Genomic DNA, 20,869 nt, shown 5'->3' with positions numbered 1-20,869 from the left:
AAACTATGTTTTTACAAACACTTTCAATTTCAAATATGTGGGTGGTGAGTGCTTTTAAAAAAAATTAAGAGTCAGAATTGCTATTGTATAGTCAAGGCAGACACAACAACCGTTCTCATGCGCATGAAGCAAAAATAGTGTAATTAAACATGTTAATAATATATTTTATAAGAAAAGAATCCCACTATGTTAGAAAAAATAGCCAAAAAGAATATTTAGACGAGAATTTGAATATGGTGAAAATGTTTCCCCAATATAGCATATGGTTTGGATCAAAATAATATCAATTTCCAATTGCTACTGAACGCCAATATAAAGGCATATTTTTCTCGTATTTCTTCGTCTGAACAGGAACGGAAACAATAATTGAGTAAATTAAATATTTAATAAAAAATAAGGTGATTATCAGCAACATTTATTATTTACAGAACGTTCGAGAGCAATGAATCAGGGTGATATAAATCGTGCAAAAGAAAATCACATTACAGCTGTTACAGCATGTTTTGATTTGCAAAAGTTTTAACTGTGTCACAAAGTGAAGTACGAGTCTTTCATTATAAGGGAAAATAATATGCCATCTATAATCTCACTGTTCATGATAGGGTGGCTATTAATTGTTATCTTTGGCATCTACAAACAGCTAAGTGAGGTGCGATAGAAATAAGTAGCTGCATAGAAGTATAGAAGTCTTATAAGTACTATTTTTACATATTTTAAATCTAATTTTAAGAATACAGTTGTATATTAGTTGATAGTTTTCCTAAACTTAATTTAAAAAAGTTTAATTTACATAACGTTTATAATTATCCATGTAGGTACCTATTTACTTGACAATGTTGCAACGTAATTTACGTAAAATATATAGGTAACAAACTATCCTGTAATTTCTTAATTTATACTATCAATCATTATTATGTTGAGTGGAATATTCATTAAGTAACTTTTGCAATTATTTTACTATAATATTATGTTCTGTAAAACAATTTCCTGAAACTGACTGAATGGTTAAAATACAGTTTATTGCGATAAAATATTGTTTAATTAAAAAATCTCCTCATATTCCATCAGAATATCTAAACCTATTTTTGGTTTAATCAAATATCATCGAGAGAGAAAACACTAAGAGCACATAGTATGTCATTCCCCGTAAAATTAAAAACAAAAATCAAAACAAAAGTCGAGATATTTAAGATTATCTTTCAGAATTAGCATGGAAAAAAACACCATCTCAAGTTACGTGGTACTTTTTTTATGAAAAAAAAAATAATTACGTGGAAAAACACATCAAGTATAGATATATACACCCTCTAAAAATATATAAACGGGAAAAATCACACCAAATCTAGATGTAATATTTTAGTTGTCAAACTTAACGTGGAAAAACACATTTAGGGTATTATTTCCCAAAATTATGTCTTGCAAAAGTTGATTGTATGCTTAAATGATACTCTATTTAAAGATATAAATTATAATTTAAATAATATTTGCACATAATAAACGGCTTTCGCTACACATTTTTTTCAATGGTTTTTTTGCTCTCCTGAAAAGTTGATAATTTAGAGTTAGTGTGTTATTCCATGAGGTAGTCGAGATTATCCGTGTTTTTCATTTATCCATGCCGCCTCTCTCTACCATTAGCCCAAATAATCGGGAGTCTACTCTAATATATTATGTGTAATGTTTTCAATAAATATTATTTTTAAACAAATAAAGTTTTTTTAAATATTTTCAAAGTTGTAGTCTTATTAAATCAAACGCCCTATATTATATACATACAGTTCTTCGAACCGCAAAATATACGAGATTCTTTAACGAGGTGCTACCAGCTTAAAATGTGGGGATGGGATTTGTTTATAACCTCTGCACCACGTTTTGCATACGATAACGAATAAAGGTAGCATTATTTTAAATTAAAAATTCATAATGCGAATGCTCGCGTCATGGAGACGTTTTGAAAATGCACTGATGTAGTAATACTTTACTCTGCCGGGGTTGCTTTATCAGGGTGGAAGAATTCAATTTATGCATATATTTTGCAGCTGCCAACCGAATAATCTATTAATTCATAAATCCGCATAATACGAGTATTATTAAAAGGAAAATATACGTATTCAAATAATGTAGAAAGGTTTTATCAAATGCGTGGTACAATTTTATTTAAATACCACAATATAGTTTTACAGAATTTAAAACTAGAATAATTGAGGGGTGTATTTTCAAAGTTAACTTATTACATTATTTAAAGAAAATGAGTAATGAATGCCAGAATTTAATTAAATCAATTTTAAACAAGTATTTTTTGTATAGAATAGCTTAATAAATAGCATTCAATTCAGTAGAAAAATCAACTTCAAAATCGGTGTTTGTTACAAAGATTTTATTTTACCACGTCTTTCTTAGCTCGTATTCTTGTTTGTCTGGTGGTTGTTTATCCAGTAGAAATCTTGCAATCGATTTTTAACTAATTTCCCGACTAGCAAGACATTTGAAACTTTTAGAATATATCAGAACACGATGCCAATGCATTCTTTTAATACTTTTAGCCATCAAGTAGAATTAAATTCATTTTCAGTTAATTCTGTTTTGTATGAAAAGTTATTTTGGAAGAAATCCGTAATCCAATCCACTATTATTAGTTGCTAAGGGGGTGGTCCTAGCAACTAAATTATTAATATATACGTGCGTTACTATGGAAATGAAAATGACATTTCAGTATTCTATATTATTGTTTGTTTGTTGCAAAATAGCAAAAAAAAAATGATTTGTTGACAATTGCATTATCAATGTTCTAAATTATTAATACATATAATTGTCAAGTTTATATGATTCAACAGAAAATTTAAAAACGTGGTGTATAAAAAAGTTCTTTTTATCTCGTAATTATTTAGTTGTTCGAGGGATGTCAAACTTCAAACTGCTATTACTCCATAATATGCTATAAAATAATAATTATAGTATTATGAACGAAGTTGTAAAATGTTAACATATAGATAAATACAACAACGCACTACGGAAGCTACGTATTGTATTTAATATTATTAAATTTAGTTATCTAAATATCATTATGAAGATAAGTTTATTGCTTAAAAATAACTATCAACATAAATAACTCAGTTACAGTAGACTTAATAAAAAAAACTTATTTTTTATATCATTGGAACAAGATTGTAATTCTCACTCTATGTCAGTAGTTCAGTTCATTGGCGCAACTCATAAAATATGTAAACTAAGTCACCATTCAAGCTCACTTCCTTCTCACGTCTCTTCATAAGGACATCATTACCGGAGAGAGGATGTGCTGACAGCAGCTGTTGGCACCTGTGTCAGAGTTATGCTGCCATTAAGGTGCCAAACGAGGTCTCCGGCACCCACTATCAAGCTTTTTATTATTTTTGCTGGCACATTGGTATGCTGGTGATTCTCAATTTTTTTCATTTGCATCACCTCAAAGTCGCATAAACAAATCATCACCTCATTTCCATACATCGCTGCCTCAGTATAGGTAATGCGTTCTACAGAGTCATTGTTGTACGCTGAAAACGATTTGCAGTTATGTTGGTGTTCTGTGGTAGTATTGACGCAGGGTATGCATGAAGTATTACGGTAATTAATCATATGTTTATCACATATTGTCATACATGGGTACACTATTTGATAAAAACCAGTTAGGAGAAAACGCCTGTCAAAGTTTTAAATACCAATAAAAGAGTAATTAGACATTTTTATAAAGTATTTATTTATTATTATGATGTAAATATCCTAAAAAAATAACAGTTAATCTAAAATTATAAATAACTACCTTAAATTCTCTTCCATATTTAAATTAGATCAATTTATGTAATAAACTGTAGTTTGCAGTGAAAAAATTATTATACTCCTTTGATATTCATGTTGATGTCATATTATAAATTTATCTGAAATATTATGATAAAATAAATGTCTACAAAAATAGTGCAAGCTTGCCTAAAAACTTCAACTGATTCTCCATATTTTGTAAATCAAAACTGACATTTTGTCAAATAGTGTAACCTTAAGCCCGTTTCAGACGGGACACCGGTGTCGCGCTCGTATTAATAAAGGAGGCAGGTATTCGAATAAAGGGACGTTCATATTTTGTTTATGAACGCCCCAGAGCAAATGAGTCAGAGAAAGGCCCCTTTATTCGAATACAAAGGCCTCCTATATTATATCGAGCGCGACACCGGTGTCCCATCTAAAACGGGCCTTATGCTGAGGTAGCAACATATTTTACAGAAAAATAACTTTTTTGAATTTCCATAAATTATCATACATTCATGTCGTTTGGTTCTCTCTTCAGTAAGCATACTTGCTAAACGGAATTTTACTAGATACTAATAAATCGCATGTGTTTTGATTATATTTTCAAACATGATAAATTCTTTCCTTTTGACCATGTTTGATCCTAATAAGATCATATGGGCATGTTTTACTAAATACTCCAATCACAATGACATGGCTAATAAAATTGTAGGTTATGTTGATATGTTTGACGTTTTAATAAAAAAAATGGGGTTCAGGTGGATACGCCAGCACGAACAAACCCGAATTTGACCGACATGTCTACAAACTTAAATTTACGAATTTACCAATTATTAGAAATAACTGTCAGAGATGCTTAAATCGGTCCAGTCAGCTGTTGGGCCCATCGGGCCGTCCGACCTAGTCGCCACAAAGGCCAATTATATTGCAATTAAAAAAATCGGCGTCTTATTGTGGACGTAAAGATTTCTTCACATAATTTAGTTTATCCGTATTGTTTTAGCTTTATTTTTGTATCATATATCATTAAATTTATTTATATCTGTTAAGTATCCATGCTTGTCTTTGCCATAGCAATTTTTATTAAATTATTTCAGTAAACTCAGTCAAAGCTCACTTGAGACCGTTAATATTCTCAGGCGTAAAAACTGCCAATGATTCACATCCAAACGTAGGACTTCGTGATACGCTTGATTAAGACGGAGTGTGGTGCGAGACGTGTTGGTTTGGAGGGGTCTATGTTTTTGTTGTCGATAACCGCCTATAACCGCCTTGTGTATGGAATGGCTTCCGTGTTAATTTGGACCAATGAAAATAACGGAAACGTTCTGAAGCACTAACTTAATAATAGCTTCGCAAATGTATTTTGTGCTTGCTCTATGTTCCAATGCGAGTATATTATAATAAAATAAAATAAGTTTTCTCTTTACATTGATAAGTATAAATTAATTGAATAATAGTGAATCTCGTTATTTTAAACGTAATCATAATTTAATTTAATTATAAACATAAAATATCGGACTATGGTGTACTCCTTCTAAAATCAGATAAGCAAATGATTTTGCTGGCATCACTTTTATGCAAAGCCAGCGCCTTCAACGCTGAATGACACCTAGTTTGCGAATCACCGCACTAAGTCGTTATGAAATTTGCATAGTGCAGGTGCAAGAGGGGGTTTTTTTGGTCTTCCGACGCCGCCATATTTTATTATTATAATATTATTATGCGGGAATTTCCCGGCGACTGCACTAAACTATGCACCGGCTTGCTTAATTATTCAGAGTGGGTGATTTTTCACACGGGCCTCGGGGCGATTATTTTCCAACTAATGGTGGGCTATTTTTCACTGACGTCCTTGCTATTGCAGAGTTCAGCATACTCATTTCGTTCGTAAAGCATAATTAACTCACTCAACGGCTATATAATATAAAGAAAATTATTAGTTTTTCTTATGCGCTGAAAACTAAATTAACATTTTCTTGCACATCCAATATATTACAGTTTTCTTCGTTATTTTCTTAGACGTGGAAAATTAATCACATACATAACGTCCGAGCTTCATACTATAATATTAAAACCAGTATAACCTACTAATTTTCTGACACTGTCAATTAAAATTAATGTTCTTTCATATTCTAAATAATACATATTTACACACAACAGCCCTCGGTGATTGAGATAATCATAATGAGACGCTTCACGTGGCTGTGACATCCGTTCTAGATGCCGACAGAAAGTGAGACACTTCATATCCTTGTGGCAGAGACCCGATAGGTCCGTCGCCATGGCCGGTCATTCGTCACCCTGCATCGGTGCTGCAAAAATGATATACGCGTAGCAGGTTTAGCATGGCGGGAGGCTCGAGAGTTGGCAATGCACCGTGAGATGTACTGTACGAAAACATCTTCTTGGTTACGCTTCTAGGTCCTGTTATTTACTAAATGGGAGGAGCTTATAATGGAATTGCGGTTAAAAATGGGTGAAGCATGTTAGTTCATAGTTTTTACACATAGCCAAAAAAAAATTTCGTACAGTAGTGCGATCTTGTGCTTGCCCTATGCCCCAATGCTAGAGCGTGATAGAGTGAAAGAAGAAGAAGAATCTTACATACATGGTATGTTATCATTGCAAAAATATAGACGTCATTAAATTCTCTCGCTGTTATTTATTATTTACTTGTGTGACATGATTCAATTATTGTAATACAATTTTTCATAAACCATTTCTTTTATTCAAATGAATAATTTACAAGATTTTGAAAATGTAACATTCCATAATATATTGAACATGCATAAATTTTGAAAACGCCTCAGATATTATATATCCACTAGAAAAAAAAAATGAAACAGAATAGGAAACTCGACGGGATTTGAAGCCGTATCATTGGGGTCGCGTCAATCTGTGCATTAACCAATTATGCTACGAGCCTCCTATCTAATGAAAACATTTTAAACTAGTAGGACAGTAGGACATACACGTATATTTTTCAAATATATTTTTTTCTAGTGGGTATCTGAGGTGTTTTCAAGTTGTATGTAATACAATTATTATAAAATCTGACATTATTAATTATGAATCTTTAATTATTCTGAAATAGTTCGAATACTTCACGTACACTTTAGCAAAATGAAAAACGCATAAAAAATATGAAATATTTATTCGCGATGACCTCATACACGGAAACAGCCAACCCACATTTTCTTACGTTATCCTAAACAAAACGGAACATGGCTGCCGCGTGTGGGTTGACACGCTCGCGTGACAGAAATACAATTTGCCGTTTTTAAATTACATACTTAGGCGCTTTTGCATTAGCTATGGAATGAATGGTTTTAGTACTAGCGGGATATTAGCTTGTTATAAAAAGATTTCAGTAAATTGAAATAGCAAAAATTAATTTCATAAATGTGTGGATAATATGATACGCGTTCGTTACATTAAAAAAAACAAGAAATTTATTATATTTCGTGATACCACGGACGTTTTATGAAAATTTATTATTTATTATCAATTTTTTTGACAAATAACTTCCTTTGTTATATAAAAATACTGCCTGGGGAAACAATAGAGATGTGGCAATATTATTAGACCCCTGGAATTTAATATCTTTCTGTCATGGAAAATAAAATAAAATAGAAACTATTCAACTTTGGATACGAAAACTATACTACAGTTATTGCAAAATCATACAATAAAATTGGTTTACTCCTTAAGGCTATACTTTAGCTGTAGCATGGTCTAAAAAGATCGGGACTAAGCGATGCGCGGATTGTGCAAATGACGCGAGCCGAACGAAATATAATTTGTCATAAAAATTCAACATGCGTCCTTTTAATTTTATGTTTATTATTATATTCGTAATAATAATAGTATATTCATTGACATGTTTTCTTTTTCAAGTACATACGAAATGTTTTTTATTCATCTTTACACGACTTAAGAATGTTTTCTTCTGACGCCATCACAAAATAAATTGACGTGCTCACACCTCGACTGTCAGTGTCCGATTGGCGACGGCTGCGAAATTTCGTTCCACCTACTGTTGAAAATTATTTACCGTTTCACTTGTGTATGCTCTTAAATATAAAGAAATGAAAAGTAGATACCTACATCTTGAAATAAAATAATTCAATGCCATCATCATGATAATTGATCAAAACAGTCAGTTACTGAAAAACGACGCTTTTCAGTGACTAATGATTGACGACTGTACTGTCGAACAAGAAATTTTTATCCACGTGTGAAAACTGTGGACTAACAAGCCCCTCCTGTTTAGTTAATCGCACTTACGTTTTCAAATGAGCAACGCCCCTAAATTTATCATTTTATTTTATGCTTCCGTGGTGTACAGATCTGTAAAATTATGTAATTTGATGCTTTTAATAATAACAATATGTCTAAAATGAACAGGAATTATATTAACATAATTATTAGTAAACTTTTTGTTTATCGCGCAGAAGAAAAGAAATCGTACCTAAAAAGAGAGCCGATGCATTATTTATACACGCGTTACCGCCATGACAGGTACGTTACTGAGAAGTCTTCTATATGCGACTACAGTGACTTCCGGTTGTCGACGAGATCTTGTTATCGGACAGTACACGCTCTATAAGGGCGAAAAGATCACGTGGCATATTAAAATGTAGAGACTGCGCTGGATCGGCCACGTGCATATAATGCCATGGACATATCGGCGAGGCGGGCTACGTACCTACGCAATCCTCGATGGCAAGAAAAGACCTGGACGGCCGAAATTGAGATGGCTGGACTGCGCCACACGAGATTTAAAAATTGGAAAGTGTCGGCACTGGATCGTCCAGGATTGAACGAGGCAAAGACCTACCAAGGGTTGTAGTGCCATAAATCAGCGGTATAGAAGCAAAGGCAGCTTTCTACCAAAACAGTGTTTAGAAAAAGCTAAAAAACTAATTTAAGGCATATGAGTTTAATGCAAAACTTTTTGTTTATTTTTTCAATCTAGAAATAAGGTTAAAAAGATAATCTGTATAATAAAAATCGGTAACTTTGCTTCATTTATTAAGAGAATTTAATTATAAAAGTCAATATTTCCACATTTGCTTCCAAATTTATAAGATTGCTGGTTTAGCGAAATTGAAAAATTAAAAATTGAAAGTTTGCTGTGTTCACTCCCAAATTGTACCGAGCGGCCATTTTATAATGCGAGCAAAACAGCCTTTGCTTCTAATGTGAATTTTTAAAGTGATTTTTGTATGAAAAAATGCAAGGTTTGCGTCTCACATATTGTATTACCATGTGCATAATGAGCAGCTCTATATTTCTACATTCATAGGTTATTTTGCCAATTTTTCCAAGATTGCTGCCTTTGCTTCTATACTCCTCAAATGATGATGAATGATTGACGACTTTTAGCATCTTGCCTGCTCTTACTAGTAATTAATTACAATATTAGTACTCAAAATATCGGATATCCGGTATTTATAATACCGGATATTGCCAGAAGGAAATACAATAATTTGAAAAGTCTGATTCTTAGCGGAAGCATTGAGGGTCGACGAAGAAGGCATGGGTTATCTAGATCAGTGTTTTGCAGAAATTCTCTGTCGCTCCAAAAATAGCTTTCAAAGGAAGAATAATATCTACCTGTAAGTTACAAACCCATTAAATTAGTATCAGTATTTTTGACTACCAATTATTCGTGCCAGAAGAATTTTTTGACCATCTCAATGCAACGATTCTTATCTACAAAAAAATAATATTCTGGCAATTTATACGTAGTAGATGTTGCACTATTTAAAAAAATATATTGCTTTCTCAAAATTTCAGAAGACCTATCCTGACTGATCCGTTTCTCATTATTTTAATAATTAACAATCGATTTCATATTATATATTTTTTGTGTTCGCAAATTGTGTCACTGCATTTCAAAATCAGCTAAGTCCACCTTTAGGTATTTTTTACTTTTTTGTGAATTTCTGAAGAACTACTGCTTTCTAACATTTCTGCATTATCAAAATGTGGAGTTTTTTAATTTTAAATATTCTATACTCGAAATGATATAAACTTTCACCCTTGTGACTGTGTATTTGAGAAAACAGAAAGCTGTTTTTCTCCTATTCATCTATTATGGACTTGGCTGATTTTGAAATCTAGCGACACAATTATTGTACTTTTATGTTCTATTATAATATATGCATTAAAAACTAATAAACGAGGGGTATATTTTCAAAGTGAACTTATTCCACTACTTAACAAAAATGAGTTACGAATGCCAGAATTTAAAGAATAAAATTTTGAACAAGTATTTTTTTGTATAGACAATCCTAATAGCATTCAATTCAGTAGAAAAATCAACTTCAAAATTGGTGTTAGTTACCTACATATTATTAAGTAACTTATTCCAATACAAAAAACATCATAATAATGAAACATCTACACCGTTAACAGTTTTTTGGCTTTTACCAAAAAAATTTGAGTGTCACTTTGAAAATACACGCCTCAAACGTAATGACTATAAGTAATAGTTTGTATTTTTGTGTTAGAATAGTATTTTCTCTATTATCACCGGCTTACAGGTATAAAACATGTTGGGAAGTACTGATCTACACGATAGTCCAAGTATAGGGTCTCTCAATATATTAAGTTATATGGATGGTCGAAGAGACACTTCACGTAGCTGGGACATTTTGTTCATGATGCCACCAGAGAGTTCGACGTACTCTTTTGGCACAACCTCAGGGGTTCTAAAGGCTTGACCATCCTTCTCTCACCTTATGGTGGTGCTACAAAAGTGATCTACGCGTTGCAGGACTGGCATGGTAGGAGGCACAAGAGTTGACGATATACCAATATATCAATATCTGTCACGTATTTTTTTCGTAGTGGTGTTGACTTGTGTGTCCCTGGTAACTAGCTTAGAAATCGGGAGTATCAGTAAGTTGTTTGTTCTCCCAAGATGGAAAACTAACCTGCCATTGGTGATGCTAATTGGGAGGGCAATAACTATGTTCAACCAAATTGCTTCGGATGTTAATATAGTCCACCTACGTGAGGATGATTATAGGTGGGCGTTCTTTTACAAATTCTAAAAAAAGGGACCACTTAGCTCATTCGGTGTGCTTCCATGTCAAATGTCATATTGTGAACGTCTTAAATTTATAATTTTTAATGTTCATGGTATGTAAAAAAAAAAAAAAAATGGCGCAAATTTGTGCTTGCCCTATGCCTATGGGGCGTGACAGGGTAAAGTGGTAGTCGATATAATATATTATATTAACAGCATCCCTACAATTAAAATTCACTGCACGCCGCTGCTGTTTACTATTTTACAAGAACAAAATCGAGGGGGATAGCCAGTAGGTAAATAAATAAAGTAAGAAGACATTAACGTATGGTAGACGAAAACAAAAACGGACTTGCGTTTTTTGCTTTGACTGAAAAAGTCCAGATAGTATAAAATTGCCCCTGTTTTTAATCATACAACGTCAAGTTGCCAGATTACGCCAGCTTTTTTCCACATTTTCTAAGCTCTGTTATTATTTTAAGATTTATTTTTTTCATCGCGCATACAAGAAAACGGAATGACCAGTTAAAGCATAAATTATGGTAAATTAACTTGTTAGACTCTGTTATCTTTGTTTCATTGAAACATTATTTTCCTCGAATTCATTAAATTTATTTCAATTTCACATTGTGGCCTTATTTATTATGCATATATAATTTTGTTATAATGAAAGCTAAGAAAGAATTTCATTATGATTATTTATACATTATTATGTTAAAATATTTCCTCATCATCATCATCAACCTGAATCTATCCACTGCTGGATGAAGGCCTCTTCAAGCTTCTTCCATTTCTCTCGGTCCTGTGACTGATGACTTATGATAATGATTATATTGTTCAATATACCACAATTTTGAATATTAAGTATAATATTTATTATATCTCTAGATATGTAGCCAAATATACTGTACTATCATACTGTTTAATATTTACGTAAACAAATTTCATTCCATCGAACTACACAATATAGCAAACACACCCGTGCCATCCTCACACATAATCATAAATGTTCTAGTAATTGGATTCAATGTTTTTCTTTCATATGTTTCATATTTCATAATCTTCATCATCATCAGCCTAAATCTATCCACTGCTGGATGAAGGCCTCTTCAAGCTTCTTCCACTTCTCTCGGTCTTGTGAATTGCGTTTCCACGTATTTCCGCAGAACTATACCATTTCATCTATCCAGCGGCTTCTAGGTCTACCTTGCAGATGTTTCGTACCTCTTAGATACCACTGGATGGCTAACGTTGTGCAACGATTGTATCTTATTCGAGCTATGTGTCCAGCCCATTTCCACTTGAGACTTAATGAACTCTATTACATCGCACATCCTTGTCTGCTTCCTTTTCCATTAATTCATCTTTTTGTCTTTTCGCGTTATGCCCAGCATGCACCACTCCATACCACGTTGTGCTACTCTAAGTTTCTGGATCTCTCTTTTACTTAGGGTCCATGTTTCACACGCATATGTGATTACGGGAAGCACACACTGGTTTGAACACTTTGCGCTTTAGGCACAGTGGAAGGTCACTTTTGAAGACGTTATTAAAATATTTCCTCTCATATTTTTAATGATATTGAGCTTTATTAGCATAATGTTAGCTCAAAGAAAATATATTCAAAGTGTGTGAATTTGAAGTTTAATATTAATAATATTCTAAGATTTTCTTTTTCATATAACGAAAAACGTCCCGAGGGTTCTTTCAGGTGCCTGATAGAATTTGTGTTTTCGCAGTGAAACTAAAAGAAGTTAAATAATAAATGACAAAAATTTCATAAGGTGGCTATACAAGATTGTACACCTGAAAAGATATTACGCAAAATGTAATATTTTTTTTCTTTCATCATTTTCGCGCGATGTAAATTGTTAAAAAGTTTTGATTACCTCATCGAAATATAATTTTGTCGGTAGAAGTATAATTATATTAAAACAGGTTTAGTTAGGGTGAAATAGATTTTAGTTTTCTTTTGATATTCACAAATACATAATACAAAAATTAAGGAAGTAATAATATAATTTTTTCTCAAAAAATCTGATAAAATATTATACCTTTAATAATTTTTACAATAAATATTTTTTTATTAATTCTCTTTTTGTTGCCAAATCCGTCTACACAGCGGAAATGACAAACATTTTTTTAATGAATTTAATGAGTGAATCAAGCTGTGTTTCCGATTGCAGGAAGTACTCAAATTTTAATATAAGACTGTTTTCATTATATTTTACATTTTTTCCAGACTCAAAACCCCCCTTTTGCCAGTAGCAAAGAGTAGAGGTAGGCTGTTAATATCCACCAAAAATAGTGCACATTAATCTTTTCTATGCCGCAATTAGTTAATTGATAGTAATTAACATAAGAATTGGTGTAATTAGGGCGTGCAAAGACGCTTTGGGCACTTAACCGGTTAAACTTTATTAGTCATACGTTATTGAACTAAGACTACCTACTATGATGACTATGACTATGAATTTACAGATGATGTTGGTTAGTTTTTAAATCAATTAACCTCTACCTAAACCAAACTGTGGCTGCGCGGTTTAAGCGTTGGAATTATAACGCTGTGGGCCTCAAGATTGATCCTGGGTCTGGCAAGTACACCAATTGTTTTTCAATTTGTATGTGAGTCAAGGATGGACCTAATAGATTGAGCAAGTGAGTGACATTCATTTATCGTAAAAAAACTAAAATCTGTTAATACAAACCCCTACATTGTGGAGGCCCATCTTATGATCATATTTTGATCGGACATGATCGAAAAAAAATATTATTTGTTTTTGTTGGATTACGAATACTTACGTATTACACATTATATTGATAGTTCATTTTTTTTAATTCTTTGAGCCCTGCCTAACCAAACTATAATAGATAAAAATATTATTCTCTATATTATGAAATATTTGTATAATTTATTTCCATAATTTTAGATAGCCGAGTATTTATGACTATTAACTATTATGGCTTGGTTTTCGGAGGGTTTAATTGAATTTTAAAAACTAATCAACATCATCTGTAAATTGCAGTCTTATTTCAATGAAAACAAAATATGTAGTTATGACTGACAAAACTTAGTGTGCACTACTTATGGCGGATCGTAACAGCCTACCTTCACCCTTCGCCACTACCTTTTGCGCCTGCGACGAGGATATTTCATCAGACATTTGTATTGATCTGGGACAATAATTATTATAGTTTTGTTAACATTCTAAAGGAAGACACTTGAAATTACATACTTAATTACTTATTGAATAATATTTTTTTTTCCTACAAAATAATAACAAAGCACTTCAGTAACAGACGATAATGTAAAATTAACAAAAATATTACAGCAAATAAATTTATAAATAAAATATTTATTTTGATTACTTACCACATGAACAAAATAGAAGTGCAAGTGCTGCAAAAGCTGGAGGAAGACCTCCAGGAAATATCACCATCTTTACATCATCAACTCAAAGGATATTGAAATAATTGATGATCCTGTAAACAAAAGAAAAAGTATATTTAAACTATGAAGATTCATTGATTTTAAAAAGTTTTTGAATTAATTGTTTTAATTATATCTTTCTTTTATTAAAAGATTGACTTAATGTGATTCCACAAGTAGTATCAGGAGATCTACGAGAATTTGTATTAGCTTTCATTTATAATTCAGTAAAAAAAAAGGTTTAATAATATGGCGTATTTTTAAATATTTGGGTATTTTACAACGTTTTTATTAGGTCGTATTCTTCTTTCTCCGATGGTTGTTTGTCCGGTACAAATCTTGCAATCAATTTTTAACTAACTTCCCAACTAGCTAGACATTTGAAATATTTAGAATATATCAGAACACGATGCCAATGCATTTTTTTTTTAAATACTTTTAGCAATTTTTAAGTAGACTTAAATTCATTTTCAGTTAATTCTGTTTTATATGAAAAGTTATTTCGGAAAAAAACCGTAATCCAATCCACTATTATTGGTTGCTAGGGTCCTAACAAATAAATTATTAATATATACGTGCGTTACTATGGAAATCAATATGAGTGTCAAAATGACCTTTCAGTATTATTTCTATCAAATTTAAATTTAAGCTAGTCAAGTTAAGTTTATATTATGATTCAACATAAAATTTAAAAACGTGGTATATAAAAAGTTCTTTTTATCTTTTAATATTATTTACGAGAGAAAATTTTGTAGCAATAATAGCAGGAATTAAGAAATTAATGTGTAGTCAGTCACGGTATTGTCAGCTTTTATGGATCAGTGTTTGTTTTATTTTCATGAAAGCATTAAAAATAATGTATGCTAACATAACAGTTACAGCAAAAGTAAAGAAACCAAAAAATGAACGTATACGGAAATTTGTACGAAATAGTTCACTGCAAGACACTTATTCGTGCGCTGCAGTACATGAAACATGAGTTCGTGTAACATTTAATCAAACAACGAGTTATTCGTTGAACATTTCACCGTAGAGTATATTTGTACGTATGCTAAAATATGTGGCGAATTTTATGAGATGTCTTTACTATGTTAGGTTAGGGTTAATCTAATTGGAACAGTACTATTTAAAAACTATAGCCGCATTTTGTAAGATACGTACAAATGTATTCCACGGTGAAATTTTCAACGAAGAACTCGTCATTTGATAAAATATTATACAAACTCATGTTTCACGTACTGCGGCGCACGAATAAGTGTCCCACGATAAACTGCATACGTACAACTTACATGTAATCAAAAATGAATGCCAGAGACGTCTTGTTCAGGTAGATAGATCATGTATTATTTAGAAGCAGCATAGGGGGTGAAAAATTAATTAATGACTGCAAATAATACGTTTGAGGGTAGATTCCATGAATATGACAAAATTTTATTAGCGTAATTTTATTAGACACGTGTAAATCAAAATTTAATGTTTTTTTTTAATTTATCTGCGGTAGATAATAATAAATTGCAGAAAGTATCAAAGTTACATTAACATTCAAGTTTTTCAGAACATCTGGATTATAAGCTGTACCACGTAAGAATAAGAAAAAAATGCTTTACGAGAATAAGTTGCCTACGAGGATCAAACGAGTGAAAAGTCGTGAAGAAATGGTCGGAAAATACTCGTTTGAGAAAATTATAAAAAGAAAAATAGTTATATACATTCAATTAAAGATATCCAAGATATTTATTCTAGATACGCTATAAAATTAGCTTTCAGGAAGCTTTATAAGAACTCAGGATTGTGAACGCATATTGAGAAATACTCTTAGCTTATCGCATTGATGAATCCTAGAAGCTGGCTTACATGCATTGCAATAGAAAAGATGTGAGTGAAAATAAAATTTTAAGTCAAACAATATGCCAAGATCTCTGGCCTCATATTGACGTTAATGACGTTAAAGGTAGTTGTTTCTTATACGAAACTATGAAGGTTGTGAATAATATGAACATAAATTTATCTTTCGAGCACTGTGAATACGTTTTTAAAACACTTCAATAAACCATTTTCGTTTATTCAACGAATAATTCACAATATTTTGAGAATGTTACAATACATATTAAACATACATAACTTCAAAACACCTCAGAACACCCACTATAAAAAATCATTTTTGAAAAAAAAATACGATTTTAACCCATATAACCACTGGTATCGCGCCACTGTGCAATAATCAATTATGCTACGAGCCACCTATCTAATTGCAAAATTTTAAACTTAAGTAGGTCCTACATGAAATTTTTATCAAATTGCGTTATGATTAACTATCGGTTTCTGTGTATTAAATCAAGGAATATTAATTACCTTAATTACAAACCGACGCCCGGCTCTCGAAAAATATTTTAGTTATGATGTCTACTTGAACTTGCTAACTATTCCTTGATTTAATATACAGAAACTGATAGTCAATAATAACGTAATTTGATAAGCATTTCATATATTATGTGCTACCAGTTTAAATTGTCGCAGTTAGATAGGAGGCTCGTAGCATACTTGGTTAATGCACAATGGCGCGCTACCAGTGGATACGGTTTCAAATCCCGTCGAGCATCGTATTGTTTTTCAAATATATTTTTTTTAGTGGGTATATCTGAGGTATTTTCAAGTTATTTGACTTCTATAAACCATTCTAAAATGCATTTACACTTAAGGGGGGACATGCTCGTCGAAGGTCAAAATTGAGTTTTTATTGTATATTCAAACCATGATCCTGGACACTCCTTAAACGTTGTAGATGATCTATTTATATAATTTTGAAGCCTTATTATCCTTTATAGTTATTTTAAACATTTGATGACTGCATGAAGTATTTTTGTTACATAAAATGGTATTCTTTTAAACCTCTCGCTCTAATGTTTTAGAATATAGTCATATTTCGGTACATAACTGTGCAGTGGTGTTAAGATTTTTTACATTTATTAATTTTTAAACGCATTTATAAAACCATTAGCATAATTTATTACGAGATAATTTTTGTAAAATATTCACGATAAAAAATTATATTGATAATCTCTGTGATCCCAAATTTGACAAGAATTAGGCATTTTATTATTCAAAAAATCGGCAAGATTAACACATTTCAAGATGATTCTAAAGATATTTATTATAAGCTATGTCCTTGACCATTCAAGTGTGATAAAAATCTTATGAATAATGATTGCTTTATAATAATTATTGACCTAAGAATAAGGTAGTGTTTTTTTGAAATACGCCATTTCTTTTGTCATTCCCCAGTGGTTAAGCTACAACATACGGCCGTAGCCATAAATTGACAAACTATAATTGAAGTAGGGAGTAAAATGATATTGACGCGCGTGTTTGAACATGTACCGTTTAAAAAAAAATAAAAAAAAATTCGGTTAAGTACATGTTCAAACACGCGCGTTAACATAATTTTACTCTTTACTTTAATTATAGTTTGTCATTTTATGGCTACGGCCGTATGTTGTAGCTTAACCACTAGGGAATGACAAAAGAAATGGCGTATTTCAAAAAAACACTACCTTATTCTTAGGTCAATAATTATTATAAAGCAATCATTATTCATAAGATTTTTATCACACTTGAATGGTCAAAGACATAGCTTATAATAAATATCTTTAGAATTATCTTGAAATGTGTTAATCTTGCCGATTTTTTGAATAATAAAATGCCTAATTCTTGTCAAATTTGGGATCACAGAGATTATCAATATAATTTTTTATCGTGAATATTTTACAAAAATTATCTCGTAATAAATTATGCTAATGGTTTTATAAATGCGTTTAAAAATTAATAAATGTAAAAAATCTTAACACCATTGCACAGTTATGTACCGAAATATGACTATATTCTAAAACATTAGAGCGAGAGGTTTAAAAGAATACTATTTTATGTAACAAAAATACTTCATGCAGTCATCAAATGTTTAAAATAACTATAAAGGATAATAAGGCTTCAAAATTATATAAATAGATTATCTACAACGTTTAAGGAGTGTCCAGGATCATGGTTTGAAAATACAATAAAAACTCATTTTTGACCTTCGACGAGCATGTCCCCCCTTAAGTCTCATTACCGTTCGGGTCCGGATTTGTATTATATTTATGAAGACATCATGTAACGACAAATTAATACGCTGAACAAATTTACAAGTATCTTGCTTTGCAAACTTATCCCATAAAATAACTTTATGGGAGAAAAATGTGGGGTCGTAAACACCCCCAAACAATAAAAACTTTGTCTGTCGATAATATATTCCACTCATTTAGAAATAATCCTTGTTTATTAAATCAAACTTTTTCAATAATATAATATTACGAGAAAATTAAGTACCCAAGTACCTATAAACTCAGGTAGGTATTCTTACATAGTTAGCAAACCACAAAACTGTGGTTGGTAAAACAATATAGTTCAATTATTGGTTTATCTTCAACTATTATCGACATTGTTATATATTATATTTTATTAATAATATTGAAGACATTTAACTTGTATACAAATAGTAGACAGAATATTCATCATAGTATGATTTTTGTATTACATCTTTTACCAATAGCCAGACCCGGGCCAAACGGAAGTATTGGGGTGCGGCAGTGGCATTCATGTCAGATATTAAGATCTGACATGAATGGTGCATATTAAACGTTGTTTATCATACATATTTTTTTCATTGAACTAAGGCTACAAATTGTCGATTGTGTTGGTTTTGTTTTTAAAATTCAATTAAACCCTGCGCAACCAAGCCATAATAGATAAATAGTCGAAAGATATTCCTTTGTCTATAAAATATGTAATATTACACCATTAATCTACATATAATTATAATTTTATAGATAACAGAATATTCTTTTACCGACTATGGTTTGGTTGCGACAGGCATTAATAAGTTAAAAAAAACAAACCAATTCTGTAATATGTATTTTTAATTCAACAAATACGTATGCACTATTAATTTATAAGATCGTCCATAGCATACCTAAACTATAATGGTATGGTTTAGATAAGATACCTACAAGGGGTGGTAAGATACTCTAATAAAATATATTAAATTCAAATACATAATGAAAAATCAATGAGTGGTAAATTGAATAATTACGCATTATACATATATATTAAAAAATAAACACTATTATATTCGTATTTATGAATTTAAAATTCTCACGAAATTATCACTCGCACGATTGATTACAAAGGTTCCAAAAAACGCATTATCTCAAAGTCTCAATAGAATGAAGAAATATAAAAGGCTTCTGTAAAAAATGTAAATCTTTGTCCGGCAGGGACAAAAGATAGTTATAAAAAATATGACATATTTTTTGTTGTAATAAAATAAATATAAATGTTTTATAATATTATGCTATTATTTTTCTATTGGTGGTCTTCCTTTATTTACTTCCAGACTGTTTTCCGACTTGATTATGACATAATCAGCATCACAACATTCGAAATAGTATTGTTATAACACGGTTTAAGCTGGCTGCTAAAATTAGTAATTAACGATTTTGTCTTATTAAAATACTTCATTGGATTCATTTAATTGACAATCGTTAAATCAGGTATTTAACATACATAACTTATTAGTGTGACGTCTGAAACAACAGTCCTGTTTACATTTAATAGATGCTTATAAAGGTCGAATACTAGATACAGATTTATCGTACTTGCGATGTGTTACCACAACAAGGGTCTATCTGTCTATAATAATCTGTATAGGCATTGGGAATAGCATAATATGTTCCACAAAAACATCATAAAATATCGATTTAATGATAAAAACAATTACAATTCATGTTACTACATCTTCTAAAATATTTTGGGATTATAGCTAGTTATTAAAATTACACAATACATCTAGGGCAGTGATCGCCAAATGGACGCTTGCGAGCTACCAGTAGCTCGCGTAGGATATTTTATCATATTTATATTTATAAATTTGCCTCTCAGAAAAGATCCAGCTGTATCGTCGAAAACTTTCAAGAAGATGGCCCTTCATCAGAAATGGAATTGAAAGAATTTCAATGTGATTTTTCACTTAAGAGTGTTGCCTCAACTGTAGAATCTGTATGGTCTTTCGTCCCAACAGAAAATTATCCAATTTCAGTTCGAATTGCGCTCAAAATGAAGGCATTATTTTGTTCTACCTACATATCTGAATCAACGTTTTCCACTATGAAGGTGGTTAAAAGTAAATAAAAAACAAACTCACAGATTTACATGGACAGGGTACTTAGCGAAAATTGGAAAAATTGTGGAGGAAAGGGAATGCCATTCTTTTCACTGATTATTTTTACTCACACTAATTATTTCTTTCAAGATATTTTTCTATTATTATTTTGTTTATAAATAAATAATAATTCAAGTACGTATTTTATGTTTTATTGGAAGTTCGATATCCTAATCTATTTTAAGTAATATAATAATATTATGTATGGTAAGATAAAGAACGATGATAAATAATTATAAAAAGGAATATGTATAAATAGCTCACCGGACAATTTAAATTTCTGAAAGTAGCTCACATCCTTACTGAGTTTGGAGACCACTGATCTAGTATATAATTAGTACTTAATCTTAAGGGTATTCTTTAT

The 20,869-nt window shown here is 31.3% G+C and overlaps 1 protein-coding gene across 1 annotated transcript in view; it reads right to left on the bottom strand.

The window, feature by feature from the left end:
- The window catches only part of LOC147071111 (zwei Ig domain protein zig-8-like), a 195,846-nt gene that overhangs the window by 96,125 nt on the left and 78,852 nt on the right, over positions 1–20,869 (bottom strand). The window contains exon 2 of the mRNA XM_085948042.1: positions 14,196–14,305. Coding sequence (XP_085804168.1) covers positions 14,196–14,262 — 67 coding nt within the window. The 5' untranslated portion in view covers positions 14,263–14,305. The remainder of the gene's footprint in view (positions 1–14,195; positions 14,306–20,869) is intronic.

This window comes from Rhyacophila brunnea, unplaced genomic scaffold, assembly GCF_057557595.1.
Source record: "Rhyacophila brunnea isolate RB1 unplaced genomic scaffold, BYU_Rbru_1.0 scaffold_20, whole genome shotgun sequence".
Lineage (NCBI taxonomy): Eukaryota > Metazoa > Arthropoda > Insecta > Trichoptera > Rhyacophilidae > Rhyacophila > Rhyacophila brunnea.
This window is presented reverse-complemented; position numbering and strand designations above follow the sequence as displayed.